Source organism: Penicillium pulvis, assembly GCF_028828015.1.
Source record: "Penicillium pulvis strain IBT 33274 chromosome Unknown contig_3_segment0_segment0, whole genome shotgun sequence".
Taxonomy (NCBI): domain Eukaryota; kingdom Fungi; phylum Ascomycota; class Eurotiomycetes; order Eurotiales; family Aspergillaceae; genus Penicillium; species Penicillium pulvis.
The window spans coordinates 88,078-115,296 of record NW_026643077.1 but is presented as its reverse complement, the minus strand read 5'-3'; the positions used below and the strand labels follow the sequence as shown (position 1 = coordinate 115,296).

The 27,219-nt window shown below is 50.2% G+C and overlaps 9 protein-coding genes across 9 annotated transcripts; 6 read left to right on the top strand and 3 right to left on the bottom strand.

Annotated features, from left to right (window-relative positions):
* Nucleotides 1-50: 50 nt before the first annotated feature.
* On the bottom strand, nucleotides 51-857 carry N7503_006191 (uncharacterized protein; the record flags this gene model as incomplete). The annotated part of the gene is made up of 1 exon (XM_057065738.1): nucleotides 51-857. One exon carries the CDS (start codon nucleotides 855-857, stop codon nucleotides 51-53), a length of 807 nt encoding a protein of 268 aa, XP_056921207.1.
* Nucleotides 858-3,617: 2,760 nt separating this feature from the next.
* Nucleotides 3,618-4,934, top strand: N7503_006190 (class I SAM-dependent methyltransferase; the record flags this gene model as incomplete). The annotated part of the gene is made up of 2 exons (XM_057065737.1): nucleotides 3,618-3,988; nucleotides 4,043-4,934. 2 exons carry the CDS (start codon nucleotides 3,618-3,620, stop codon nucleotides 4,932-4,934), a joined length of 1,263 nt encoding a protein of 420 aa, XP_056921206.1.
* Nucleotides 4,935-5,831: 897 nt separating this feature from the next.
* On the bottom strand, nucleotides 5,832-7,515 carry N7503_006189 (Set1-mediated histone H3-K4 methylation subunit Swd1; the record flags this gene model as incomplete). The annotated part of the gene is made up of 5 exons (XM_057065736.1): nucleotides 5,832-6,897; nucleotides 6,971-7,111; nucleotides 7,169-7,257; nucleotides 7,328-7,389; nucleotides 7,446-7,515. 5 exons carry the CDS (start codon nucleotides 7,513-7,515, stop codon nucleotides 5,832-5,834), a joined length of 1,428 nt encoding a protein of 475 aa, XP_056921205.1.
* A 1,321-nt stretch (nucleotides 7,516-8,836) lies between these two features.
* N7503_006188 (DNA-directed RNA polymerase II subunit RPB1) lies at nucleotides 8,837-14,318 on the top strand (the record flags this gene model as incomplete). Its single annotated transcript, XM_057065735.1, has 5 exons — nucleotides 8,837-8,965; nucleotides 9,049-9,205; nucleotides 9,279-9,349; nucleotides 9,413-14,244; nucleotides 14,303-14,318. 5 exons carry the CDS (start codon nucleotides 8,837-8,839, stop codon nucleotides 14,316-14,318), a joined length of 5,205 nt encoding a protein of 1,734 aa, XP_056921204.1.
* Nucleotides 14,319-15,084: 766 nt separating this feature from the next.
* N7503_006187 (ubiquitin ligase complex subunit HRD3) lies at nucleotides 15,085-17,795 on the top strand (the record flags this gene model as incomplete). The annotated part of the gene is made up of 4 exons (XM_057065734.1): nucleotides 15,085-15,121; nucleotides 15,171-15,305; nucleotides 15,383-17,311; nucleotides 17,362-17,795. 4 exons carry the CDS (start codon nucleotides 15,085-15,087, stop codon nucleotides 17,793-17,795), a joined length of 2,535 nt encoding a protein of 844 aa, XP_056921203.1.
* Nucleotides 17,796-17,876: 81 nt separating this feature from the next.
* On the top strand, nucleotides 17,877-20,996 carry N7503_006186 (putative DNA repair protein Dds20/Mei5; the record flags this gene model as incomplete). Its single annotated transcript, XM_057065733.1, has 4 exons — nucleotides 17,877-18,488; nucleotides 18,546-18,618; nucleotides 18,962-20,550; nucleotides 20,601-20,996. 4 exons carry the CDS (start codon nucleotides 17,877-17,879, stop codon nucleotides 20,994-20,996), a joined length of 2,670 nt encoding a protein of 889 aa, XP_056921202.1.
* A 70-nt stretch (nucleotides 20,997-21,066) lies between these two features.
* N7503_006185 (amidase family protein) lies at nucleotides 21,067-23,097 on the bottom strand (the record flags this gene model as incomplete). The annotated part of the gene is made up of 1 exon (XM_057065732.1): nucleotides 21,067-23,097. One exon carries the CDS (start codon nucleotides 23,095-23,097, stop codon nucleotides 21,067-21,069), a length of 2,031 nt encoding a protein of 676 aa, XP_056921201.1.
* A 298-nt stretch (nucleotides 23,098-23,395) lies between these two features.
* Nucleotides 23,396-25,097, top strand: N7503_006184 (putative MFS allantoate transporter; the record flags this gene model as incomplete). The annotated part of the gene is made up of 4 exons (XM_057065731.1): nucleotides 23,396-23,596; nucleotides 23,644-23,674; nucleotides 23,724-24,008; nucleotides 24,067-25,097. 4 exons carry the CDS (start codon nucleotides 23,396-23,398, stop codon nucleotides 25,095-25,097), a joined length of 1,548 nt encoding a protein of 515 aa, XP_056921200.1.
* Nucleotides 25,098-26,243: 1,146 nt separating this feature from the next.
* N7503_006183 (uncharacterized protein) lies at nucleotides 26,244-27,036 on the top strand (the record flags this gene model as incomplete). Its single annotated transcript, XM_057065730.1, has 2 exons — nucleotides 26,244-26,322; nucleotides 26,420-27,036. 2 exons carry the CDS (start codon nucleotides 26,244-26,246, stop codon nucleotides 27,034-27,036), a joined length of 696 nt encoding a protein of 231 aa, XP_056921199.1.
* Nucleotides 27,037-27,219: the final 183 nt, after the last annotated feature.

The window sequence follows — 27,219 nt, the reverse complement described above, 5'->3', positions numbered from 1 at the left end:
CGAGTAAACGCGTATGCAAAGTGTAGACAACTCATGTCCAATAAACGAGTTCAGGTGCTCTTGGACTTCTTTTCTTTCTTTTCCTTCTTTTCCTTCTTAGATTTCTTTCCGTCTATTTCTTGGTTACCGTCGCTGCTCTTAATCTTTTTGCTGCTCTTCTTCTCCTTATCCTTGTTCTTCTTGTCCGTTGTTTGGACTGCTGATTCGGCGACATCTAGGTCCTGCTCTTGTTCCGTCGACATAGGTGTGGGATAGTCTTCCTCGGCAGGCCGTTTCAGCTTCTTCTCTTTCTTCTCCTTGCGTCTTGCCCGGCGCTCCTCACTGCTCTCCTTCTCCTTCCGCTTATCTTCCTCGGAAGAATCACTGAAAGCAGAACCGGTCTCAGTCTCCTCCTTCATCTTTCGCCGCTTGCGCTTCTCCTCTTTCTTTTCCTTCCGAGCAGCCTTCTCTTCCTTTCTGGCCTTGCGGTCGTCCTCATCATCGTCATCGCGTTTCCTTTTCGGCTTTGAGGACTTCGGCTTTGATGGTTTTGCGTCATTGAGTGTCCCGGCCAGACCCTCTCCTCGCACAAAGAATCGGTATAGTTCACTGGTAAGCGCATTCGCTGTTGATACTGCCGTAGCAGGCTTCTCTTCGCCTACGCCCTTCAACGCATCTTCAAATCCCCGCAGCCACCATTGATTTGTCGCAGAGTCTTTGGTCACTTTCTTTCCGACGCCGTGGTTGTTCTGCTTGCGCGCAACAAGAATAGGGCGTGTTAGACCCAGACCACCGTGCGGTCCTGGGCGGGAGTTTTTGTTCAGTGGGTTGCCGGGGCCAGACCAGCCGTGGCGTTTGAGGTAGGCCTCAGCGTCCATGAGGGAAGGGATTCGTGGATATGGTGGGTTTGGAAATGATTGGTCTCGGGCGAAAATCAAGAGACAGATATGTTTTGATGTAGATGTTCACTTCTCGGGGGAACTGTTGAGGGGATTTGGGACCCTTGGCAAGAGAGAAAAAGTCGACGGATAAGAGTTGAGACCGATAAAAAAAAAATAGGTTCCTGGGCGATAAGGCGTCGATAAGTGGTCACCTGATCTCACTGGTCCATGGAAGACGGACTTATAATTGAAGTTAAAACTGATATTGACCAGGAAACAATACGGTTTGATCGTTCGACAAAAAGACTTCTCTTCCTAATATCTAAAAATTTAGAAAGACTAGGCGAATACTCGGCAGTTGATTTTTAAATTACAAAAGCCTCGTTCACGGGTGTCTATGTTGAACATACTCTTATTAACTCCGCTGGTGTCGAATTATGCCTTGCGCCACGAGGACGCTACAACAGCGGAGTTCGAAGGGAACCTTATAGGTATATATATTCAATTACAATGGGAGAGCGAGTGCATGTTTTCGAGGTACAGCCCTGGAGGACAGTATTTGCACCAGGGTTGGGGATTCCTTGTGATCGATTACGGGATCGCAAGCGCTCTGCGTGCCTTGTCCACCCACATTGTTTGGGATACTCCATGTCGTATGCCGGATAGTAACCTAACGCAAGAACCCGTTTGGGGCTGAGATACTGATAGCCAACGTGGCATAGAGTGAAGAGAATACATTCCCAGAATTCAACACGGAGCGACGACCATATAGTCCACTAAGGGGGCTAAGACGAGGGGACCGATCTAATTCATGTCAGAGATCCGAAGTCAGAAGTCACGCTATAGATTGAAGCTGGGGAACGGTTGTCTGTGATGAGCTGTCGTAGCATTTAGGTACTAACGTAAGCACAATGATTCCACTGAAGATCGAAGTAGTCAAATTTCTTACAGCGGAGTCTCGTAATCGTCAGTTGTGTTCATAGTTTCAATGCGACAGGCATAATGCGCTGTATCAATATCTATCGTTATCAGTGATTAGCTCCTGCTACACCACAGCCGCCTGAGCCTGGGTTGCGTTTGGCCGCAAAGTCTACAGACTAGGTACGATCCGAACCGATGTCCTTGCATGAGAGTGCAGAAATTCTCCGATACCCGCCCAGCTGATCCCTGGAGTCAAGTAGTTACGGGTAAGAGTAGGAAGGAAAAGGTACCAGTTGAGACAGAGCCCCCAAAGAGCGGGAATGGCGCAATTGATTTAAGAACTATATCTTTGACTAGCTTTCTACCTGGCTGAGATCCGGTAGCTTTCTAAATTGACGTCTCATCGATCGTACGGGAGATGAGCGCGGGGCGATCACAATTTGCGTAAGGGATGATCCTAGCGCGGTGAAAAGACCAGATAATTGTCCGTCGTGACAAGACAACTATAGCAATATTGTGGCTAACAAAGGGAAATGGATGAAACTCCTTGCTCAGATTTGCTGATAAAGTCAAACAATTCCACCTGAGCTCTTCAATAGGGTAGTCGGTCAGTGGCTGGGGAAGCGCGGTGTGATGAGCGACCAGCCTTTTAGGGGAGATTCGGCTGATAGGTCCCAGGCAGTGCAGATCTTTACAGGAAGAATTTCTTTGAGATAGATCAAGTCTGACGTAAGCGGGGATTAGATCTCCAAATACGTAGATGAACCAATCCCTGGAGCGCGTTCCAGGGAACTTAAGGACATTAGTGCACGATCGACAGAGCAAATCCCGAGGGTCATGCAAGCGAAGTGGGGAGTGTTCGCAGTGCTGGGCCATAAGCCTGCAAGGGAGCTGAAGAGCAAGCGCGTACCGTGGAACAGGAAACGTACCACAAAGGAGGGGGTTTGTCAGATGAGCTCAATCGTTGAGTTTGCCCTTTTTGATTGGGAGAAGTGGATCTGTTCTTGGATTTGGCCCCCAAACCGTATCTCGGTACCATCGAATTTGAAGGCCCAGATGGAGAAAGGAAGCGGGTTATAGGGGGGATTTCCGTCAGCAATCCCGGTGGATGATGGAGTTAAGGCCCAAGCCGGGGGCCAACTCGAGTCAGTCAAGGAAAGGACCCAGTACTCTGGCCTTGGGAGTCACAGGGATTGCACGGGACTCGTCGTGGCTTAGCGTCATTGCGCACCACTCCCTTGGGTTTTCTGTAGACTTGCCTTCAAGGCAGAATGTGTAGGCTCCAGACGGTCCGCGTTCCCGCCCGTGACAGTGGGTCAAGTCGATCAAGCGAGGATTACAGTACGGAGTAAATACAGAGGCATGAAAACCCGAGAGCTTATACAAGGTTCTTTTTTCAAGCGCGTAATGTAACAAAGAACACACTTTAGCCCAAACCTTGTATTGGGATTCATTTTGCCCCTAAGATCCTGTTCCTTTCCTTTCATTTTCTTTCCTCTTTCCTCCCCCATCTTTGGTTCCGGCTGCTTTATCCGCCCCCGCTACCCGTGGATCCCAATCCCAATCCCAATCCCAGAGAGCTTCAACCTTAGTCTTGGGAAACTCCCTGGGATGCTGGACGGGAAGTGAAGAGGGTCCCAAGCCCCTACGTCCAATATTCATTCGTTTCTTTGCGATCTCGATCGTTCCCCTGCAAATCGCGCTCCTAGTTGCTTTGGTGGCTGGGTCCATTGACTGTTTCGTTGTCGTGACTCTGTTCGGTCGTCATCCTACCCGCTTGTGCGACCCCCTCCTGAACTGCTTGGAACCGCCTGAATCTCAAAAGCCCTACCCGTCATGCCTCTCGACGACCGCATACGGCATTTGCCGATCGACGATAATCGTCTACGACACTTGCCCCCAATGGCTTCTTCACCACCCCCTCCGAAGAGATACAAGTCAGAGTCTACGCCCGCCAGTGATGCCGGTCGCTCAAGGTACTATCACTCCCAGTCCGTTTCCACGAGTGAGCGGGCCTCCTCGCGACAAACCTCCACCGCCATGGACATTTATGTCATTACCGATCGAGATCCATCGGAGAGGGACCGCGATCGCGACAAGGATCTTCGTGTTGGTCGTTTCACCAGTAATGGCTCGGTCGCGTCTCATTCATCCCTCATCTCACACGCCTCGCGCCCATCACCACCGGTCATCATCAACAATCGCAAGTATGTTTGTAAGGGATAGTGTGGGACTTCAAATCACTGACGATGTGTCTCCAGAATACCCGAGAAATACCCCCCGGTAGAAGAGAATGGACGCCTCTACCATGGTTATCACAAGGGCATGTACTTCCTCCCTTGTGATGAAACGGAACAGGACCGACTGGATATCTTCCACAAAGTCCTGACCGTCGCTCGCGCATCGGATGGGTTGATTTATGCGCCGCATCCCAATAATTCGCGTATTCTGGATCTAGGTTGTGGGACGGGCCTCTGGTGTATCGAGGTCGCCAATAAATACCCTGATTCCTTTGTGGTCGGCACCGATTTATCACCCATTCAACCGACCAATCGGCCCAAAAATTGCGACTTCCATGCCCCATTCGACTTTGAGGGGCCCTGGGCGATGGGTGAGGATTCCTGGGATCTGATCCACCTGCAGATGGGATCCGGGAGCGTGCAAAGCTGGCCATCCCTGTACCGACGCATCTTTGACCATCTTCGTCCGGGGGCCTGGTTTGAACAAGTGGAAATCGACTTTGAGCCTCGCTGCGACGACCGTTCGATGGATGGACTCGCCTTGCGTCACTGGTACAACGCCCTGAAACATGCCAGCGAAGAACGGAATCGACCGATCGCACACAGCTCCCGCGAGGCCATTCGCAACTTGCAAGATGCGGGCTTTACGGAAATTGACCACCAGATAGTCGGGTTGCCGCTGAACCCCTGGCACAAGGATGAGCACGAGCGCAAGGTGGCTCGGTGGTACAACCTGGCCATGTCCGAGAGTATTGAGGCTCTCAGCTTGGCCACCTTCTCCCGGACCTATCAATGGCCAGTCGATAAAATTCAGCGTATCGCGACCGATGTCAAGTCAGAAGCGTTCAACAAGGACATTCACTGTTATAACGTCCTCAATATCTACCAGGCGCGCAAGCCGCTTGCCAATTAGCTTTGTGATCGGTGCCCTGGAGGTGCCTTGAAGCTTTTTTTCCCCCCCCCTCGACGGGATCACCCAAGACTCCATTTTATAACGATTAAATTCCCCTCCTGATACGCCCAACATCTGCTTTGATTCAAAAACTTTCAAAGGCGGATGACTATGATCAACCCTCTCTTCTTTTCGACCTCCAAGCAACGAAAAATCAGCCACAATGGTGGTAATCAAGTTCTGTGGAGATTATGACAATACGATTCTCTGCTCTCGTTCCACATACCTTGATGGAGTCGAACAGGAAAAAGGATTGAAGAGATCATATCATGATTTGCTTTCTACATGCTGCCTTTAGCATCTTCGTGGCGTTTGGAATTTTCTTTGCTCCGGCTTGTGGTATATACCCAGGTGTCTCACCTTAACTTCTGTGGTTGAGTTTGCTAGCCAGACAACTGGTCTTGATTTTTTGAGAAACTTCATTTGGGACTTTGTTTTGATACCTTCTTGTAGCTCTTATATTCAGTGCATGGCATATAAAATATCTATGAACATGAATCTCTGACTTCCAAATCATCTTCAATTTACTACATTGTATGGATGCTACTCGAGCCCCGCGGCGAGTTGCACATGCGCATTGATATTTCCGTACAATCATTTGCCTTAGCAGCACAAAGGTATATGGTGTATTTTGGTCATTCAAAATGGGTATTGATATCATAGATTCATACAGTATGCTTTGAAGCCACCGAGACGTAAGGTCATGATGCTTCTTTTCGGAGATGGTTGTTGTATCAGAGTGCATCACCTGATGCTACGACAGTACAAAAATTCGGCTCCACAAACACCAAGATCATGAATAACCTTTCAGAACGCCTGGTATGCAAATGAGAAATTCATTGAACAAAGGAGCCACTTTTAGCGCCGGCGCTTTCGAGCTGCTCCTCGAGAAGTACCATTAGCAGAAGTGTCCTTCTCCACGTCCGGATCAGTTGCTTCCCGGCTTGCACCAGGGGTTCGTCGGCGCATGGTTCCAGGGCCAACGGCGATGATGTCTTCCCCGCTCTCGCTGTCCGAGACGTCCAGGAGGACAGGAACACGAAAGGCACTCGCTAGATCTGCATCGGTCATATCCTTGGCCGAATCTACGGTGACAGTATCGGGCTCTTCATCCTCCAGGTCCAGACGGCGTTGATGAACCTGTTCAGCCGGGTGGATGTCGAATTCATCCTCGCGCTCGACGTACTCGACGTTCTCCTCGACTTCACCGAAATCAGGCGCCAGGGCGGACCATTTTTGTGGACTGATGATCGACCACGTGTATATGCATCCAGTCTCCAAGCTGCAGCCTACAATCATCGGCCGTGTAGGGTGCCACTCCACCACGCCGAGTTCCTGGGGACTTTCGAGGATCTTGTCGAGGGATCCGTGACGGCGTTCCCAAATGTAGATGTCTGAGTTCATGTAGGTTGACGCGCAGACAAATTCACCGGTAGAGGAAAACGTCACATGGTTCCAGCTCAGACGATTGACGACATCCTGAAATTTGTGTTCGACATTGAGTTTGATGTTGGATTCTTCGAGGTCGGTCCCGAGTTGGGAAAGGTCGGGCATGAGAACTGTGCGGATAATACGGTCCGAGCTGTTGAGCAGTAGGTCTCGTCCGTTACGGGCAAGACGGAGGAGAATCACGACTCCATTGCAGGGGCGCATGGAGTGAATTGTCCTGCACGTTTCGGTTGTGATGATGTTGATCCACCCTTTTGATGTACCGGAGATGATGTGGTTTCCGAATGCTGAGAAGATGGTGACACAGGTTGATTGTTTGGCATCTTGTGCAGCTCGCTTAGCTGCTGCCGCTGGGTCTATTTCTTCGCTATCGGGTCGGAAGGGGGCGGTGGGTAGGATACGCTTGACTGGTGTTCTTTTAGAAATATCGACCAGGACGGGTTGATCTTCAAAGAGTGAAGCCACAAAGAGGAGACTGAGAGATATTGAAAGTATGGTTAGTCATCTGCAGATGGAGAATGGCACGAAGGGGGAAAGGTGTGCTATACTGGTTAAATGGGTGCAGCTCCGCAATATACACTGGTGCCTCAAATCGGACGGTGTGTATGCGTGAGCCATCCTCTAGGTCCCATAAAATACACTTCCAATCCTGGGATGAGGTTAGGAGGTAGCGACCACATCGCGACCAGCTAGTCAAACCATCAGTAACCTGGACCTATGATGTGGGGGGGAGGGGGAATAATAACCTAAGAGACTGGATCTGGCGAGTATGGCCTTGGAGCTTTCGCGCGACACCGTTGGTCTCAATGTCAAAAATAACCACAGTACCATCAACCTAGATAATATTACCGTCAGCTGTCACCGATTTCATGTGCGACTTATGATTCCGTTCAAGGTGTACGTACTCGACCGGATGCTAGATAGTCGCCAGTGTGGTTGAAACGAAGGCAGGTTGCATGACCGCTGCCTGGATATACTTAGTATGTAACATTAGGAAAGGAGTGGTTTATAGGTATTGCGTACTTAGTTTCTCAGTCAGAGTATCGGGATATTCCTGGGCCAGGACAAATGGATCAACGAGCGAGAGGTTCATTACGGCGGGGGGCCCGGAGGACGCGCTGTTCTCAGAGGTAATTCCCAGCCTGGAAGAACGGCCAGGATATTAGAGAACAAGCATGTGGCACCGAGATTGGGCAATGAGATCTCGTGACTTTCACAACAATGCAATGAGCGGAAACAATGACAGTGCGATAAGGTTGTTATATTTGATCTGCCCGGAGGATTTCCAGAAGGCGGTGAGCATCATCATTATAGATCATCTACCTTGGAGAGCCTCTAACTGTTGAAGGATATTCGAGAAATTGTTGTTTACCTATCTAGGTCTGAAAGGCTTATTGGTTTTTGTCTTAGGGTCACTATCCCAACACAGTCTTGTTAAATGAAAGTCTAAACGATCAAGGGACAACAACAGTCCGTCAGATATATATCCCAGGATGATCGTAAGGCCTAGAACCTCACTGTGATGTATAGGTGAATGTTCAAGTATATTCAAGCACTGCCACTTTAACAAAGCAGAAAGCGGGTAGCTTCCAGTTGCTAGATTACGTGGTGACTAGTGTCCGCAACTTCAATGGCTACCCGTGGACAGCAATATTAAAAGTAGAAGCACCTAGACCAAACTCTACGCGGCCCACACCCAAGTAGAGTAAGGGCCAATTCTTGGAGCATACTAGATTCTAAGTTCAATGATGTGCCTGTTGAAATATCTTATATGTTATCTTCATGTGGGTGAAGCTGGAGAAGGAAACCATCTCGGTGTACCAGTAGACCCAGTGAATTAGTGTATTTAAGGTACAAGAAAGATGGAATCGTGATTGGAAACAAAGTGAATCTAAGTGATTCTGCCCCGTTCTGTGTGAATTCACCGCCTTCCACATATAGTACCCGTCGACCAGCGCCGGTCGCGCTAGTGAGTCCAGGGAAAACTCGAGCCCCATCAGCGGGTGAGGCAACCTTCACCATCTCCCTTTCAACCTCCCCCGACACGCCCGCCATCACCTCCCCATCCAAGAATATCGCGTTCCCCATCGCGATATCTCTTCAAGAGTCTACCATTTCGCGACCACTAGCGGCATCTCTCCTCTTTCCCTCCTTTTTCGGGCTTCGTGACTCCGGGGACTCCAGGTCGCCGGCGCCCTCGTGGCAAGGGCTGCCAAAGGCCTCAGCCGGCCAGCTACTTTCAACCCCACCTTCATTTCATCGTCGCTTCGTGTGATTTTGACTCTCGGCCATCGGTCCAGTCGGTCTCTTCAGCTTTTGCGCGTTAACGATCCCCAGATCCTTCGTTATCTCACTTCCGCGCTCGACTCGTCGATCCCGATTACCTTCACTTTTTACATCCTATCACCGCAACTATGTCCAACGTCTTCTTTCCCTTCTCCAAGGCGCCTTTGCGCACGGTGAAGGAGATTCAGTTTGGCCTCTTTTCGCCCGAGGATATTAAGCGGATGAGTGTCGTGCACGTTGAATATCCAGAGACAATGGTATGGCAACCCACCATCTCTCAAATCGACCCCAAAAGCTCGATTGTGGATTGAAGCAAGTAATTAACACCCGAAACAAACAGGATGAACAACGGCAGCGCCCTCGGACCAAAGGTGTGAATGACCCGCGCCTGGGTACGATTGATCGCCAGTACAACTGCGAGACTTGCGAAGAGGGCCCGAAAGAGTGTCCCGGACACTTCGGTCACATCGAGCTCGCATCTCCTGTGTTTCACATCGGTGGGTTTCGTAAATATTGAGTCGGAGAGAGCACGCGTATGCTGACATCTTGTTCTTCTTCTCTTCCGCTCAGGTTTCTTGACCAAAATTAAGAAGCTTTTGGAGACTGTCTGCCACAACTGTGGAAAGATTAAAGCTAATACGGTTAGTCATCCCTTTGGGGATGGCAAATCTTACATGGCATGTTTTTACTGACAATGAGACCAGTCCGATTCTAAATTTTTGGAAGCTCTTCGCATGCGAGACCCGAAACGACGCTTCGATCATATCTGGCGACTTTCAAAGGACGTTTTGATCTGTGAGGCTGATCCATCAGCAGACGATGATGAATACCAAAAGGAGGGCCAGAAGAAACACTTGCACGGTGGATGTGGTAACGCCCAACCTACCGTTCGAAAGGAGGGAATCACTCTCGTCGGCACATGGAAGCCCAGCAAGAGCATGATGGAGGATGATATGGCACAGCCGGAGAAGAAGGTGATCACCCCGGGTATGGCTCTGAACATCTTCCGGAACATTTCCCACGAAGAAGTGCGCATTATGGGTCTCAGCAACGACTACGCCCGCCCCGAATGGATGATTCTTACCGTTCTTCCCGTCCCACCCCCCACAGTCCGTCCCAGTGTCATGATGGGAGCTACTAGTGGCTCTCGCGGTGAGGATGATTTGACCTACAAGCTGGCTGAAATTGTGCGCGCGAATCAGAATGTCCAGCGCTGTGAACAAGAGGGTGCGCCGGAACACGTTATTCGTGAATTCGAGTCCCTATTGCAATACCACATCGCTACATACATGGATAACGACATTGCTGGTCAACCGAAAGCTATGCAAAAGGGAAACCGACCTGTCAAGGCTTTGCGCAGTCGTCTTAAGGGTAAGGAAGGTCGTCTGCGTCAGAACTTGATGGGCAAACGTGTCGACTTCTCGGCTCGTACTGTCATTACTGGCGATCCGAACTTGTCTCTCGAGGAAGTCGGTGTGCCAATTTCCACCGCGAAAATCTTGACCTATCCGGAGGTGGTGACTCCCTACAACATCGAGAAGTTGCAGGCGTTGGTCTCAAACGGACCCAACATTCACCCTGGTGCACGGTACATTGTTCGAGACAATGGTGAGCGTATTGATCTTCGTCACGCCAAGCGTGCTGGTGCCCAGCAATTGCTTTACGGCTGGAAGGTCGAGCGCCACCTTGACAACGGCGATGTTATTTTGTTCAACCGTCAGCCCTCGCTGCACAAGGAATCTATGATGGGTCACCGTGTTCGTGTTATGCCATTCTCCACCTTCCGAATGAACCTGTCTGTCACATCTCCCTACAACGCCGATTTCGATGGTGACGAGATGAATTTGCACGTTCCTCAAAGTGAGGAGGCCCGCGCCGAGCTTTCAGAACTGGCTCTCGTTCCGAAGAACATTGTGTCCCCCCAGCGCAATGGTCCTCTCATGGGTATTGTCCAGGACAGTCTTTGCGGTATCTACAAGCTTTGCCGTCGTGACATCTTCCTTTCCAAGGATCAGGTTATGAACGTCATGCTCTGGGTCCCTGAATGGGATGGTGTCATTCCTCCTCCCGCAATCCTGAAGCCTCGTCCGCGTTGGACCGGAAAGCAGATCATCAGTATGGCATTCCCCTCTGGTCTTAACCTTCTTCGTATCGACAAGGACAGTCAGCCACTCTCCGAGAAATTTAGTCCTCTTAATGATGGTGGTCTGCTGATCCATGGCGGACAGCTGCTGTATGGTATGCTCTCGAAAAAGACCGTTGGCGCAAGTGGCGGTGGTGTTATCCATACCATTTTCAATGAGTACGGACCTGACCAGGCTGTTCACTTCTTCAACGGTGCCCAGAGAATTGTCAACTATTGGCTTCTCCACCATGGTTTCAGTATCGGTATCGGTGACACGATTCCCGATCGTCGCACCATTGAGAAGATTGAGGCGGCCGTCCGTGAGCGGAAGAATGAAGTCGAGCAGATTACTGCTAGTGCTACAGAGAACACTCTCGAGGCATTGCCTGGTATGAATGTTCGTGAGACATTTGAGAGTAAAGTTTCTCGTGCTCTCAACAACGCCCGTGATGAAGCTGGTGCTGCTACCGAGCAGAGTCTGAAGGATTTGAACAACGCTATTCAGATGGCTCGCTCCGGTTCCAAGGGTTCCACCATCAACATTTCCCAGATGACGGCTGTTGTGGGACAGCAGTCCGTGGAAGGCAAACGTATTCCTTTTGGTTTCAAGTACCGCACCTTGCCCCACTTCACCAAGGATGACTATTCCCCTGAATCCCGTGGTTTTGTCGAGAACTCATACCTGCGTGGTCTGACCCCCACTGAGTTCTTCTTCCACGCCATGGCGGGTCGTGAAGGTTTGATTGATACTGCGGTCAAGACCGCTGAAACTGGTTACATTCAACGTAAGCTAGTCAAGGCTCTGGAAGAGGTCATGGTCAAGTATGACGGCACTGTCCGCAACTCCCTCGGCGATATCATTCAATTTATCTACGGAGAGGACGGACTGGATGGCGCGCACATTGAGAACCAGCGAGTTGATACGATCAGATGCTCTGATGAGAAGCTGCTGGATCGCTTCCGTGTTGATGTCATGGACCCTGAGCGCAGTCTTAGCCCTGACGTGCTGGAACAAGCCAATGAAATTGCGGGTGATATGGAGGTTCAGAAGTACTTCGACGAAGAATGGGAGGCAATCCTGAAGGACCGCGCTTTCCTTCGTACTGTCTGCAAGGAAGACGAAGAAATGATGCAACTTCCTATCAATATTCAAAGAATTCTCGAGATGGCGAGAACTACTTTCCGTATCCGTGAGGGTACCATTAGCGATCTGCACCCTGCTGAGGTTATTCCTCAAGTTCAGGCTCTTCTGGACCGACTTTTGATTGTCCGTGGTGATGATCCTATCTCGCGTGAGGCTCAGGACAACGCGACTCTGCTTTTCAAAGCTCAGCTGCGCAGCCGTCTCGCTTTCCGACGACTTGTCACCGATTACTCTCTCAACAAGCTGGCCTTCCAGCACGTTATTGGAGCTATCGAGAGTCGCTTCGCCCGCGCGGTGGCCAACCCCGGCGAAATGGTTGGTGTCCTTGCAGCCCAGTCGATTGGTGAGCCCGCCACTCAGATGACACTGAATACCTTCCACTTTGCTGGTGTTTCATCCAAGAACGTCACTCTGGGTGTGCCTCGTCTCAAGGAAATCTTGAACGTGGCTACCAACATCAAGACACCGTCTATGACTGTCTACCAAGAACCTCACCAGACCTTCAACAAGGAGGGTGCTAAGCAGTTGCGAAGTGTTGTCGAGCACACCAGCTTACGATCCGTCACCGAGGCAACTGAGATCTACTATGATCCCGAGATCCAGTCTACTGTCATCGAGAACGATCGGGACATGGTGGAATCTTATTTCATCATCCCCGAGGACGTTGGTGAGGACCCGGCTCACCAGTCCAAGTGGCTTCTCCGTATCATCCTCAGTCGGCCCAAGCTTCTCGATAAAGGCCTCACAGTGCAGGAAGTCGCCTCCAAGATTAAGCAGGCATACCCTCGGGATATCGCTGTCATCTTCAGTGATAACAACGCCGATGAGCAAGTTATTCGTATCCGTCAAATCCAAGATCATAAGGACGACGAAGATGATGACGTTGAGTACGATGTAACCTTGAAGAAGCTCGAGCAGCATCTTCTTGACACGTTGACTCTTCGTGGTGTCCCTGGCGTGGAACGTGCATTCATCAACGAGAAGGGCATTGTTCGCGTCCTCGAGGATGGCACTCTGTTCACAAGCAAGTCTGATCCCCTTTGCAAGGAATGGGTTCTCGAGACCAGTGGTTCCGCTCTTGCTCCGGTTCTTGCCATTCCTGGCGTGGACGCTACGCGTACATACTCTAACCAGTTCATCGAGATTTTCGAAGTCTTTGGTATCGAGGCTGCGCGTACTGCGGTGCTCCGTGAGTTGACCCAGGTGTTGGCCTTCGACGGTTCCTATGTCAACCACCGTCACTTGGCTCTTCTGGTTGATGTCATGACCGTACGAGGTTACCTGACCCCCGTTACTCGTCACGGTATCAACCGTGCGGACAACGGTGCGTTGATGCGCTGTTCGTTCGAAGAGACCGTCGAGATTCTTCTCGAGGCTGCCGCTTTCGGAGAGCTTGATGACTGCCGTGGTGTGTCAGAGAACCTGATTCTTGGACAGATGGCCCCCGCTGGAACGGGCGAGTTTGACGTTTACCTCGATCAGAACCTGCTGAACACGGTTGTGTCAAATAACCGCCATGGTATTATGGAACCTCTTGGCTCCAAGAACGCCATTATTAATGACGGTGCTTCCACCCAGTACGACACTGGATCCCCCATGGCTAGCTCTCCATACTTCGCCGATGGCGACCCAGATTCAGCCTTCTCGCCTATCCGCCAGGCTGGCGCCGAAACTCCTGGTGGGCTTACTCAATACAAGTCTGATTATGGCCTTGGTGGCAGCTTCAGTCCTGGCGCTCGCAGCCCTGGTGCCTACTCCCCCAGCAGCCCCTTCAACACCAGTCCTACTTCCCCTGGATACTCTCCGACCTCGAGTTATTCTCCCACCTCGCCTGGTATGAGTATTTCGATGACTTCTCCTGGTTTCTCGCCCGCCACGAGCCCATCGTTCGCTCCGACTTCTCCGGCTTACTCGCCGACGTCGCCAGCGTATGGCCAAGCGTCCCCTACGTCGCCTTCATACTCGCCGACTTCGCCTGGGTTCTCGCCTACGTCTCCCAACTACAGCCCGACGTCTCCCAGCTTCAGTCCGGCCTCGCCAGCCTTTAGCCCGACGTCTCCTAGCTACAGCCCCACCAGCCCTGCGCTCGGTGGCGGTCGGCACCTATCCCCCACCTCTCCCACTTCTCCGAAGTACACACCTACGTCCCCTGGATGGTCTCCTACGAGCCCCCAGTCATATTCGCCGACTTCTCCTAATTTTGCTGGATCATCGACGTCGCCTACTTCCCCTGGCTACAGCCCCACCTCCCCGGCCTACAGCCCAACGTAAGTTCTACTCTTAAGCATTGGCTACAACGAATTTTGTAGCTAACAATTCGAACAGGTCTCCACGCCAGTGAAGTTTGGACAGATACGGCTTGCTCAATCGGGGCTCGTGCTGTACCATTGTACCAACAAACAGTTCAGATAAATCACAAAAAGAACCATCTCGCATATGACATTGCGGGAAAGAATAGTCATTTTTCATTTTTCACGATCTGGGGGCTTCCTACCCTTTCACCTGTATCTGTTTTCTTAGCAACGTTCGAAGCCATTAGGCTGTTCATCATTTCTTCTTTTTTCTACCTCTCTTTGCCCCTTCAAGATGCCCTAGTTCAGCAGTTTGTTTTTTCATCGAGATTGTGAATGGCTTCTGCTCCCCTTTCCACCTTGGTGGATGGCCCTGAATGAATCCTCATGAATGCTCGGGTCGTTCTTTGGGATACTTCCCTACCGGATGTATCCTCAGTGGCGACTTGGAGCTTTCGTCTGGTGAATCGGGGCTACATAAACGTTTATTCTTCTCTCTTTTACTTGCATGAAGAGCGTACTCGGGCTTTGTATTTGATTTGATCTTTTCCCCTGCTGTACACAGAACCTCAGGGAGTTGAATAAAATAAAAGAATTTAATGAGTGTTCTTCATATATGTTGCCTCGAAGTGCAGTCTAGTTCAATCGCAGTATCCAGAAAAGTTGATAGCTAGTTAAGATAAGCGCTGATTCGCCCTCGGTAAAACCAAGCTCCGTCAAGCCAAGTGGCCCGTTGGATCTACATCACCTCCCCTGTGCTACGTGAAGAGTCGCAATGCGACTCTTTTTCCTGATATCTCAGACATCTCTAGCATCATGAGGACTTCATTTGCTAGTGTATTACCGACCCTGCGTAAGCTCTCTTTCCAAATAGTCCTTTTGGCGTGCTGACCTCTTCCTAGTGCTATTACACGCGTACACAGCAGGGTCAACCCAAGCGCCTCTAGCAGATGCTCCATCGAATTATGTTGCTGGCGACAACGATCACCAAGAGTACCTATTTGCGCCCGGAGAGACAGACCCTCGGGCTATTAGCCGTGAGTGACCCCGGACTTTATCGCGTGAGGAGATTCAACCTATCTAACGTACTAATCTGGCTTCCTCCTATCTACAGCAAGAGTCCAGAATGCCTGGGATACTCTTCGAACCATAAAGCCCGCTACTTCTCCGACCGATAAACCTAGCGGCTTACTCGGATACACCTTACACTACGGCCGCGAAGCCTTCCGGATACTGTTCATGAATGGACCCGCCACGGGCAAAACCGATCGGAAGACCAGCTCGACCGTCGCACGAGCTGTAGAGGAACTGAAGGCGGCAGCGGATGAAGATGAGGACCCAGACGCGATCTTTCTCCTCGCGGAAATGAACTTCTATGGCAACTTCACCCATCCCCGCAACTTCAGCGAGGCCTTCATGTGGTATAGTGATTTGGCATGGCTTGACGGCAACAGTACGGCCCAGTCAATGGTTGGATTTATGTATGCGACCGGGATTGGGAATGCGGTTGAGCGTGACCAAGCGAAGGCTTTGATGTACCACGAATTCGCTGCGGAGGGAGGAAACACACAGTCGGAGATGACGCTAGCGTATCGCTATCACACCGGCATTGGAACACCCAAAGACTGCGAGCATGCTGTCGCTTATTATAAGAGGGTGGCCGATAAGGCGATGGACTATTATCGGTCTGGCCCACCGGGCGGCCACGCCATGGTTAGGGAGTCTTATCGTTGGGCAGATGAGGAGGGAGGCGTCTACGGAGAGGGGGCTAGTGTGTCGAGCTCCGGCCCCAACGCCAAGGACCATAACAAAGCCACTCAAGAGTCCAGCGTGGAGGATGTCCTGGAGTTTTTGGATCTCATGTCCCGCAAGGGCCAGCTGTCGGCTACTTTCTCCCTAGGAAAGATGAATTATGAGGGTGCTCGTGGCCTGCCTCGCAATTTCTACAAGGCCATGAAGTATTTCAGACTCATTGCCGCAAAATACTGGAAAAAGGATGGTACCATTACGCAGAACCCCCCTGCTGGACTCGACAAGGTTGCCGCGAAAGCAGCAGGACATATTGGTCTGATGTTCCTTCGTGGGGAGGGCGTGAAGCAAGATTTCTCTCATGCACTGCTCTGGTTTAAGCGAGGCCTGGAAAATGGCGATGATCTTTGCCAGCATCACGTGGGCTTGATGTATCTCCATGGGTACGGCGTTCCTCAAGACGCCTGGAAAGCCTCCAATTACTTCAAATCAGCAGCCGAGCAGGACTATCCGGCCGCCGAAACACGACTAGGTGCGTTGTTCTTAGATCAAGGCGACGTGGCTACTGCGGCTCGCTACTTTGACATTGCCGCTCGACACGGGTGGATGGAGGCCTACTACTACCTCGCTGAGATGGCCAATTTTGGCGTTGGCAGACAGAGACACTGTGGTGTAGCCGCGGCGTATTACAAGATGGTTTCTGAAAAGGCAGAGGAGTTGCACTCAGCAATTGCCGAGTCTAACATGGCCTACGAGGCTGGTGACAAGGAGGGCGCTCTCATCCCGACTATGATGGCCGCAGAGCAGGGGTACGAGAATGCCCAGGCTAATGTAGCTTACCTTCTTGACGAGCAGCGGTCCTTGCTTTCTCTCGATGGCATTCTACCCTGGCTTCACCAAGCCCGGTCCTCTTTATTGCGCAATACCGCACTGGCATTGATCTATTGGACTCGATCCGCCAAGCAAGCGAATATCGATTCTTTGATAAAAATGGGAGATTACTACCTTACTGGCACCGGTGCTGTCTCGGATGCTGAGAAGGCGTCCACCTGCTATCATAATGCTGCAGAGGCCCACCACAGCGCACAGGCTTACTGGAATCTGGGATGGATGCATGAGAACGGCGTGGCCGTGGCACAAGATTTCCACATGGCCAAACGGTACTATGATCTGGCTCTAGAGACTAATAAAGAAGCCTACCTTCCTGTCAAGCTTAGCCTGTTGAAGCTGCGAGCTCGAGGATACTGGAACCGCATAACCAACGGCGACATCAATCCCATCCGCGATGATGAAGGTGAGTACGACGCAATTGATTCATTGGATGTATTTTAACATTCTTTCTAGAAGCCAAACCCCGTCGCACGTTTACAGAATGGCTCTCTGCTTTTATTGAAAATGACGAGGCTGCCTATTACCAAGAGCTTTACGAGGCCCATGCCGAGGATGAAGACTTTATGCGAACTCGTGGTCTGGAATCCGACCATGAGGACGGCTACTACGACGACCTCGAGTTTGACATTGATGAAGGCATGCTTGAGGGTCTGCTCATTGTTGGATTGGCAGCAACGCTTCTCGTATTGGTCTATATTCGACAGCAGCAACAAAGGAACCGGCAGAATCAGAATGCTGCGAACCAGGCGAATGTGAATGGAAATGCCAATGCCAATGCTAATGCCAACGTGAATGTGAATGCTAATGCAGGCAATGATCGAGGCCTTTTCCCGCAACCTGGTGACCCTGAATTTGGCCAGTGGGTGGCTGGTGGCGTGGGCCATTGATGTATACAAAATCTCTAGATAGTCCTTATCGATAAGCATCTTATCACTTGTACTTTCTTCCTGTAATCATCATCCATCACCATGGATGATCACAACCCCCGTAAGCGTCGCCGCCTTGACGCTGCTGCTACACTCTCGAAGCCATTCAAGTCACCACTACGCAGATCCATCTCCACACAAGCTAGTCTGCCAACTTTGACGTCAGACCCGGCCACCCAGAACGCAACCCAACCAGCCTCTCCAGTCCAGACCAATCACATTCAAGAGAAAGCTGCAACTACGCCGAAATTCTCACCAGTTGTTCGTCGCCAAATCCCAGGATCCATTGGCCTGACAACACCAACGCGATCTTCCGCCGACCCAGAGCTGTTAGACTTACAGAAGCAACAACTCTCTCTCCAATCACGAATCACCGCTCTACGCACTGACCGAGACACGATCCACCAAGCACTTCGAATTGAATCGTCCAACAAAGATTTAGAGCTCGAAGCCTTGATCATCAAATGGCGCCGTGCTGGCCAAGACGCTGCTGAGGAAGTTTTCTCCAATGCTCAAGAGCGCGTGACCAGGATGGGTGGAATAGCGGCTTGGATGGAGCGCAGCAAACGCGATGCTATGCGATGGGACGATGAGGAGCCGCAGGCTCATAATCAGAAGAGTGATTCAAGTCGTCAAGAAGACACGTCAGACGAGGTTAGTAGGGTCGGAGGTTGTTTTCTCGCCTGTGCTGTGAGCTAACCAGGTCAGCAGGAATTCACGATGGGATTTATGCTCAAGACTCTCAACATCGAGCCCAAGACGATCGGGTACGATCCCATGATGGGTAAATGGATCCCGGATATATGAACTAGGCACTGGACACCGAACAGTAGTTCTGGCGCAGCCATCTTTCACAGCCTCGGCAGCAATTTCAATCACCCGAGCTGACGCTGATGCTCGACTGATGATATTGATGTTAGCTGTACACTTCATGCTTATCTGAAATGGTATTATCTTCGCATTTATGTCTTATTCCTCTACAATCTTACCTTCTTAACAAGACACCGTTCCAATGTTATCAGTAGTATTCCTGACTAACCAATAGATAACTTGCCGTGATGAGCCTATCATGTTTAACGGTGTCATACAGTATGAGTGGAGCCCCAAACCTTCTTATCAATATCCAGACTTCTCCCCCGCACTCGCCTTCTCCAACTCCCGCATGTCGCGCCCTTTGAAACAAAGAGAAATCGCTTGCGCTCGCTGTTTCCGTTTAAAGCGGAAATGCGACCATGCCAAACCTACCTGTGGTGAATGCCGCCGTAAAGGCGCGGAATGTTTACCGGCCCGGTCTCGGCGGTCCGGGGATAACATTACAGTTCCACTGGCCTACTTGAAGGAACTGGAGAGAACAGTGGCCGAGCTCGAGGGTCATTCTCGAACGGCTGGCACGACGATTGAATTGCGAGATGTCGGTGTCCAGACAGACCCAGTTGCAGTGGATACATCTGCCACTCCGTGCCGACCATGGGCAAGCCGAGAGAAATCACTAATCTGGAAACCGGACTTGATGCCGGATGACAGCACACTGGTATTATTTGCTACACAGTCTCAAGACCGAATATCCAGACCTCCTTCACAGCTTTCATTTACGGACACGTTCTCCTTGAACGAAGAAACCCTGGATTTCCTCCGCCTTGATAAGAGCCCAGTTTATCCATTGATCGGTGACGACTCCCCGTGGCTGACCGAGCTCTATACGAACATTTATTTCTCAATATCTCATCGCGAGTGGCCCTTTTTGAATGAAAACACCTGGAGATCCTGGCAGAAGGACGATTATTCAGGCGGACGAGAAGAATGGCGGACTTTCTTCCTGCGCATGGTCTATGCCATTGGCGCGTCATTGTGTAGCATCATGCGGCGAGACCCTGCACATTCGATTCGATCCAAAGAGCTCTACGCATCGGCCATGAATTACTACCCACATGTCGTGGGACATCCATCGATGGTTCTGCATGTTCAAGCCTCACTGCTTCTGATCGTCTACGCATTGCACTCTCCATCCTCAAATGAGATCGCTACAAGTGTAGCTTCCATTGTGCCATTCTGTACAGCAGCAATGACGGAGATTCGGAAGTACGCACGAGCCAACCCCAATGGAGAGGTGACTGCCGCCTCGGGGGAGGTCTTGACAGAGAACATGTTCATTGCTTGCTATATGTTGAATGTCATCATTGCGTCCGGGTGGGATAGGCCTGTTTCTGATGCATACAAAGCGGTGGAAGATGATGTGAGTACTCCTGGGCATTCTTCTTCTCCCACCTTTCCACCAACATTTCTGGGACTTGAATTGACGCGCATTAGATGTGTACCCTGGGAGACATCATTCAACCCCCCTGTCAATACAAACCCTGCACTAAGCCATCTTTTCCGGTTGCGAAAGATACAAGCGAATATAAGAAGGTCGCTAGAAAGGTCTCGGTGGCAAATTACTGAAGAGCAAGACGCTTTCAGCTCTTCTCTCAAGTCGGCTCTTGATGTATGGAGACAAGACATTCCTCGGTATGGAATGACAGATGTTTCATGCGGCTACTACCATCCTAATTGGATGGCAAAATTATATGACTACAGTATCTTGATCCTGCTGGAAGATAAACACAACTTCCTGGATCATGAAGGAACAGAAGAGATTTTTGCCGCCGTAGTGGAGGTGTGTGTTAAGTACCGTCGTTTGCAGGAGGAAGGACATGTCTTATGTTTTACGTGGTCAGCTGTGAGTATTGCACATCCTGAGTATCCAACAGACTTGCTGACATTATATAGCTCGTGTATCAATTTCGTGCCGGCATCATGCTTCTTTATCTGATATGGGCGACAAGACCAATAGCAGACAATTCATACCTGCAACAAAACCAATCCTATAACTCTCCCGAGGCCATTGAAGCCTGTACAAAAAGCCTAGCTTGCTTTACTGACGAATGGAGTGATGCCCTTCCATATTTGAAGGTATTCGAATTCTTACAACACAGAATTCTATGGGATTCAGATGCAATTGCCCCAGGGGCAGGCACCCTAAGCCTGGAGGAGGCTGAAGTCTACCTCGAGCGACTCAAGCGAACCTATCTTCATAGAGCCATCCTGGGCATGATTGAGGATATGATGTATGGTGGAGCTGTGCGATATGAGACGCTAGCTGATGACCTAATGACGGGAATATAGTGAAACGACTAAGGCTTGATGACAATGATTTACATGACAATAAAGGAATAGAACCTTTTAGTGTACAACTTCACAGGATAATTAGCTTCCCAGCTGTAGGGCTAGCATCGTCGTGCGCTAAAATAAGGACAAGAGTCTGCTTCAGTGCGGGGGAGGACCATTTTTCCCAGTTGTTATCTCTCTCGGAGACAGGGTACGTTGTTCTCAGGGACCATCTCTCGCCATTCACAGTGGTATTGCATGGTTGGCCATTGACATAACACAGTAAGTGTGTAAATGTGGCACCAATCACAGATCCTTCAATGTGAACAACGACCTCTGAATCTCGAACTTCCTTTGTCTGTGTCTCAACAACAATCTCCAGAATCTGTGAGGCATTTTTGGGAGCAGAACCACTGGCCAGAATGTGATCGGAATCAAGAGCGGGCACAAGAGGTGGTTGAACGCGGGATTTCGTCGCCAATTCAAACGCAAATCCATATTGTAAGAGACTGATATCCTCATATGCCTTCCCAGCAAATGTGAGACTGACGGGCATATGTGTATCTTCCATCACACCCATAGGAATAGAGATAGTCGGCACGCCAAGATGACGTACAGGCCGGTTTCCATTCGAATACTTGACGCCATTGCTCCAAGCATATCGAGAAGCTTCCTCGTCCACATCTGCATTTGCAGCACCGACATCTGCGATAGCTGGGAAGACAACTGCATCAAGACCCAGGTTGTCCATCCACGCCTCGAATGTCTCCTTGCGAGCGGTTTCGAGTGCCTGGATCGCTTGAAGCATCCCGGGAACTTCGAATATAGAAGGTGGTTTATTATGCGGATACTCGACGATCTCGCCCCAGCGTGGTTTGTTGGCGGCCTCGGGTGTACCGAGTACAGAACCTGGTGCGAGAGGAAAGATCGTAGTAGGATCCACACGAGTCAAGGACTCAAGACCCTTTTGACCGTTTGCCACTAGAAAATCGTCCCACGCGTGCGATACAACTTCACATCGTTCCTTGGCTGCCCATCCCTCCGGAAGGTTTGCGACGGTCACAAGTTGGCCTGAGGATGCGTTTTTCTCATAAGTTGTTACGAGAGGAAAATCTGTTTCGATAACTTCGGCACCACTTGCCTCGAGAGCACGCCGGGCTTCTTGCCATAGTCTGATGATTGAGGCCCGGGTGTGCACTTTACTGACGGGTAAAATAGAAGAGTCGTCACCTCCGATATACATCGATGGGATACCGATCCGCTTTCCTTGCAATGATGATTTGTCCTGTAGACTGGAGAAGGACTCGGGTCGAATTGTTGTCACTGCAGGCAGAGGGACAACCTTCTGCTCATTGTAAAAGTCCCCTTTTGGGTTAGGATCAGAGATTGCCAAAACATCAAGGACATGGAAAAGATCAGCCACCGTCTTCGTGTGCGGTACTAGGACGTCACAGGTTGGATAGAGAGGAAAGACACCACGGAGTGGGAGGAGCCCCTTGGAAGGCGTATAAGCGACAACGGCATTATTGGACGCAGGTGAGCGACCCGACGAGACAGTCTCCGTCCCAAGAGAAAAAGCACAGAAATTTGAGCTTGTAGCGACCGCCGATCCATTCGACGAACCGGAAGCATATGCTGCTGCCAAGTATTCACTATTATAAGGACTCTCGGCGCGACCCCAGATTCCGCGCTGCATTCCACCGTATGCCATGGCAGGCATGTTAGTTCTGCCTAGTAGAACTGCACCGGCCTCGCGGAGGAGCTGTACACAAGCGGCATCTTCGTTTGCGATAAGATGTTCGAACGCTGGGGAGCCATTGGCGACTACCATGCCTTTCACTTTGATATTGTCTTTGACTAAGAATGGGATTCCCTCTAGTGGTCGAGGAGGAAGTCCTGATGCCCGGTGGGCATCTGAAGCGGCGGACTCTTCGAAAACAAATGGGTTGAGAATCGGAATAGCGCTGAGTTTAGGTCCATTGGCATCATAGACGCTAATGCGACGCAGATAGCGGCAGACCAAGTCCACGCTGGTGAGTGATCCTGACGAGAGGGCATGTTGAAGCTCGGCGATGCTTGCATCAAGCAGAGAGAAGCCTTGAGAACTTGTTCCAGTCATCTTGCAATATGAAAACCTCTTGACTGCGATGTTCAATTATAGAGACTGAGCCATTGAGGTTATATGTTGCCCGATGCGGACTCTTGTCCGCTCAAGTCCCGCGGATCATAAGTGGGGAATCATTCCAAGCGGAGAGTGTCCGCATATCTCTCTCAACAATGATTACCTTGCGTGTTATCATCTTGGCGATGATAACCCCCTCTTTTCAGGGATGATCTCGAGGTTATAAATTGAATGTGTTTGAAACTGTGAAAGATATGGCAGAATTCTCACTTGAATCAATCTGCAGTCTCGCGTCATGATGAACCCTCAAGATCTTAAGCACCAAGTGGGGAAGGTGGATCCGACAGAGGAAGCTAAAGACAAAGACGTTGCACTCGGTGAGGTTCGCGACATCGGCGCCGGATTGTATGTGGAGGCCGAGCAATTGACGGCCGAAGAAGTGGAGTCCGAAGGGGGAAAGGTTCTGAGGATTCTAGATTGGAGATTGATGCCAATTGTACGTATGTTCTGCGGCTTGCAGTCATGTCACTAACCAGCTTCCAGCTTTATGTTACCTATGTGATTCAATTTCTTGGTATGGACTATCTTTCCAAATTGCTCAATACGAGACTAATTCCTTTTAGATAAGTTGTCTTTAAACTATGCCTCGGCATATACTTTCAAGGCGGATCTCGGGCTCGAGGGTCAGCGATACTCGTGGGTTGCTGCTATCTTCAATTTCGGATATCTATTCTGGGCTATTCCATCAAACCTCTTGCTCCAGAAACTTCCCGTTGCTAAGTATATGGGCTGCATGCTCTTATTGTGGAGTGTCATTGTCATAGCGCACATCGGAGCCACCAATTATGCCGGAATCCTGGTGCTCAGGTTTCTGCTGGGAATGGCAGAAGCAGGAGTCAGTCCATGTAGTGAGTGGGGACACACCTTGATCAAGACCTTTTTCAGCGTACTGATACATCAATCTAGTGATGGTCTTGACCTCGATGTTCTACAAACGGTCTGAGCAGCCTCTCCGTATGGCCATCTGGCTGAGCGCCAATGGTATGGCAACGATAGTTGGGGCACTGTTAGGGTTTGGTCTCGGCCATACACACGATGGCGCTCTCCAGAGCTGGAAGCTCATTTTCCTGACGATTGGGCTTCTGAACTTTGTGAGCGGTGTCGTATTCCTATGGTTGATGCCCGACTCGCCCAGCTCGGCGCGATTCTTGACTCATCGCCAGCGTCTTGTGGCAGTCCGACGGGTAGCGGAGAACATGATTGGAGTGAAGACACGGGAAATCAAACCAAGGCAAGCGCTGGAATGCTTGTACGACGTCAAGGTACTCTGCTGTGCAGGTATCGGCATTGCCTGTGGTGTCATCAACGGCGGCGTGTCCAATTTTGCGTCCTCTCTCATTGAAGGCTTCGGGTTCAGCGGCATCTATGCGACAATTCTCCAGCTACCGCTTGGTGCCATTGAAGCAGTTATCGTGCCGATCTGCGGGTTGGTTGCGACGTTTGTGCCCAATTCACGCTGCATTGTACTCGCCGTCGTGTGCCTGATCCCATTTGGTGGGCTGTTGGGGATTCGTTTCACAAGCCTGGACCACCGCTGGACTCTCGTCGGTTGTGCTTGGTTGCAGTATGTTGTTGGAGCTCCGGTTATTGTATGCTGGAATCTTCTGTCCACAAATGTCGCTGGCCACACCAAGCGAGCTTTCGCTAGCGGTATATGGTTCACGGTTTACGCTGGTGGAAATGTGGCTGGAGCAAATATCTTCTTTGCTCGTGAGGCCCCGCGTTACAAATCTGCCCTGACAGGACTCTTGGTCTGTTATGCGGGAATATTCGTGCTTTCTGCCCTTGCATATGTAGGAATGCGATGGGTTAATTCCCAGAGGAACGCCGCTTTGGCTATCAGTGAAGAACCGGATGACCACAACTTTCAGGCAATTTTGGATGGATTCAAGGATATGACGGATATGGAGTCTAAGAACTTCCGATACGCACTATGACAGAGGCCAGGAACGAGGGTCAAACAACTATCTCATCGATGCCAATACTTTAGAAAGGGTCAATTCATTCACGCTCGCTCATACCCTTTTCGTTGCTGGTGTATTGGATACTACATAGCCTAGGTAGACGTCCATCACCGGTATTCAATCCAATTGACGTTGATCAGCCTCTTTGGCCATGGGCCTGGGGAAGCCATCCGTTCCTCTCTTAAAACCTTTGCCTTGAAATATCAGTATTCGGCCATATAAGCTACGAATACAACAACCGCCTGCATAGCTAGTCAGGCCGTTTTGGAATATTTCAATACCCTATGGCCAACTACAATACTTATTTAATGTTACACCGCTAAAGACAATTTATTTTACATTTACTATGGTGGTCAGTTTTAGCGTGTGATGAAAAATTTGTAGCTTACAGTATTTGGCCAGATACTGTATATCCTTGCTCGCAAACATGAAGATCGTCGGTGAGATAGACCGGGCGAAGAGTCTTTGGTATCAATGGTACGCTTAGCGCTTACATCGTAAATTATTATGCCCCACTCAGTCTCGCTTTACTCGTCGGACCCCTTTCGGGCATTATAACGCAAATAGTCTTCTTCTTCTTGATTAGTTGATGCACTGGAAGTGGGTCCAGGTTGTTTGGCTTTGGTTTTTGTTCGAAGCCCCGAGAACCACCAAAATTTCTTACATTTCTTGGCCTTTTCAGCCAAGTGCACCAGCGTTTCCGTATCAAAATTGCCTTTTCGTCTATTCTGTATTTTTTTTTCTAACAGGCAGAGAAGATCTCATCAGGATATGCTAGGCTCAATCATAGTGATCGGGTTCTGGGCAGGGACGCGCGGCGCGCAAAGGTGGTACACAGAAACGAAAAGCCCCAGAGGCTACTGATGCAAGCTAGCACTCCTGGAGTATTTTTTCCCGAGTCCCTACATGGCCATTTGCGATGTTTGGTCACATAATTCATGAAAATATTGCTATCTTGCATGGCTAGTACTAAGTCCATCACAAAAGAACCAAGTAGCTCCCTGTACATCACCTTTAGTGGGAGGGAATTACTAAAATGGCTACTATAAAGAAGGGTCCTCTACCCGACTACCCCTCAGATCTACAACCCGGCGACTAGCATGCGTGCATCCTGCGGCTATGGAAGACGATTTGCACAGTATTGTCAATATCAAAGATCGACGGCGAATCCAAAACCGAATATCGCAACGTAAACGACGTAAGTATATTCAGTGCACTTTCTGTTTATCTTTTATTATCTTTTCTGCGGACCCATTTACTGTATATGTCACACCACTGACTTGAACCCCTACTAGGAGAACGCCTCAAGCAAATGAAGGAAATCCTGACAGATTATGGTGAGCAGGGCTCATCGGAAGGCCGCTCCTGCTCTCCAGTTCTAAATTCTCGTGCCGCCAGTGAGCTTTGCCAGCTTTTGGCTGAGGGTACTGAAAATGCCATTGACTATCCGGCAATGTTTCCAGATCTTCTTGACACATGTACACTATTGGATACCGACCAATATCTGGAGCCGGTAATAAATCTCAACGCAGATGAGACCCTTATCGAAATCACCAATACGAACCCTTCAGGTCATGACCAGCTTAGGGGGCGTGATGTGTTAGGCGCAAACAGCAGCTGCAGGCCGAAGGTTTCAGTATCCGATGCCTCTGCCCTGAAAAAAGAAAACAGACCTACCCGAAGTGCAGACGGTCATACAGAAAGCCATGCAGACCCTTGCGAACGGCCCCTCGTCAATTTGAAACAGAAAGCCGATCAAATGATTGACCAACTGCTCTCCATGTATCGATTCGGTGTACAACTACAGATTATTGCGGAAGACCGGTGCATTGTCGATTTTGCAGAGCGGATCCGGGCACGATTTCTTGAGTTGCGCCGATTTTCCCCCGCAATTGAGGAAAGCCTAGGCTAGGACTCGGCGAGACCTTCCCGCGCAGAAATGAAGTAATCTAGTGTCCCCCCACTTCCGATCTGCCATGGCTGTCAGCAGATCATCTATAGTATGGGGCTGCTGCAATAGATTTAGCGATTAAGCCAACTCCTCGCAATGGGAGACGAGATTGGGCTAAGCTTACTGTGCTTCTAAGCCCTTCGA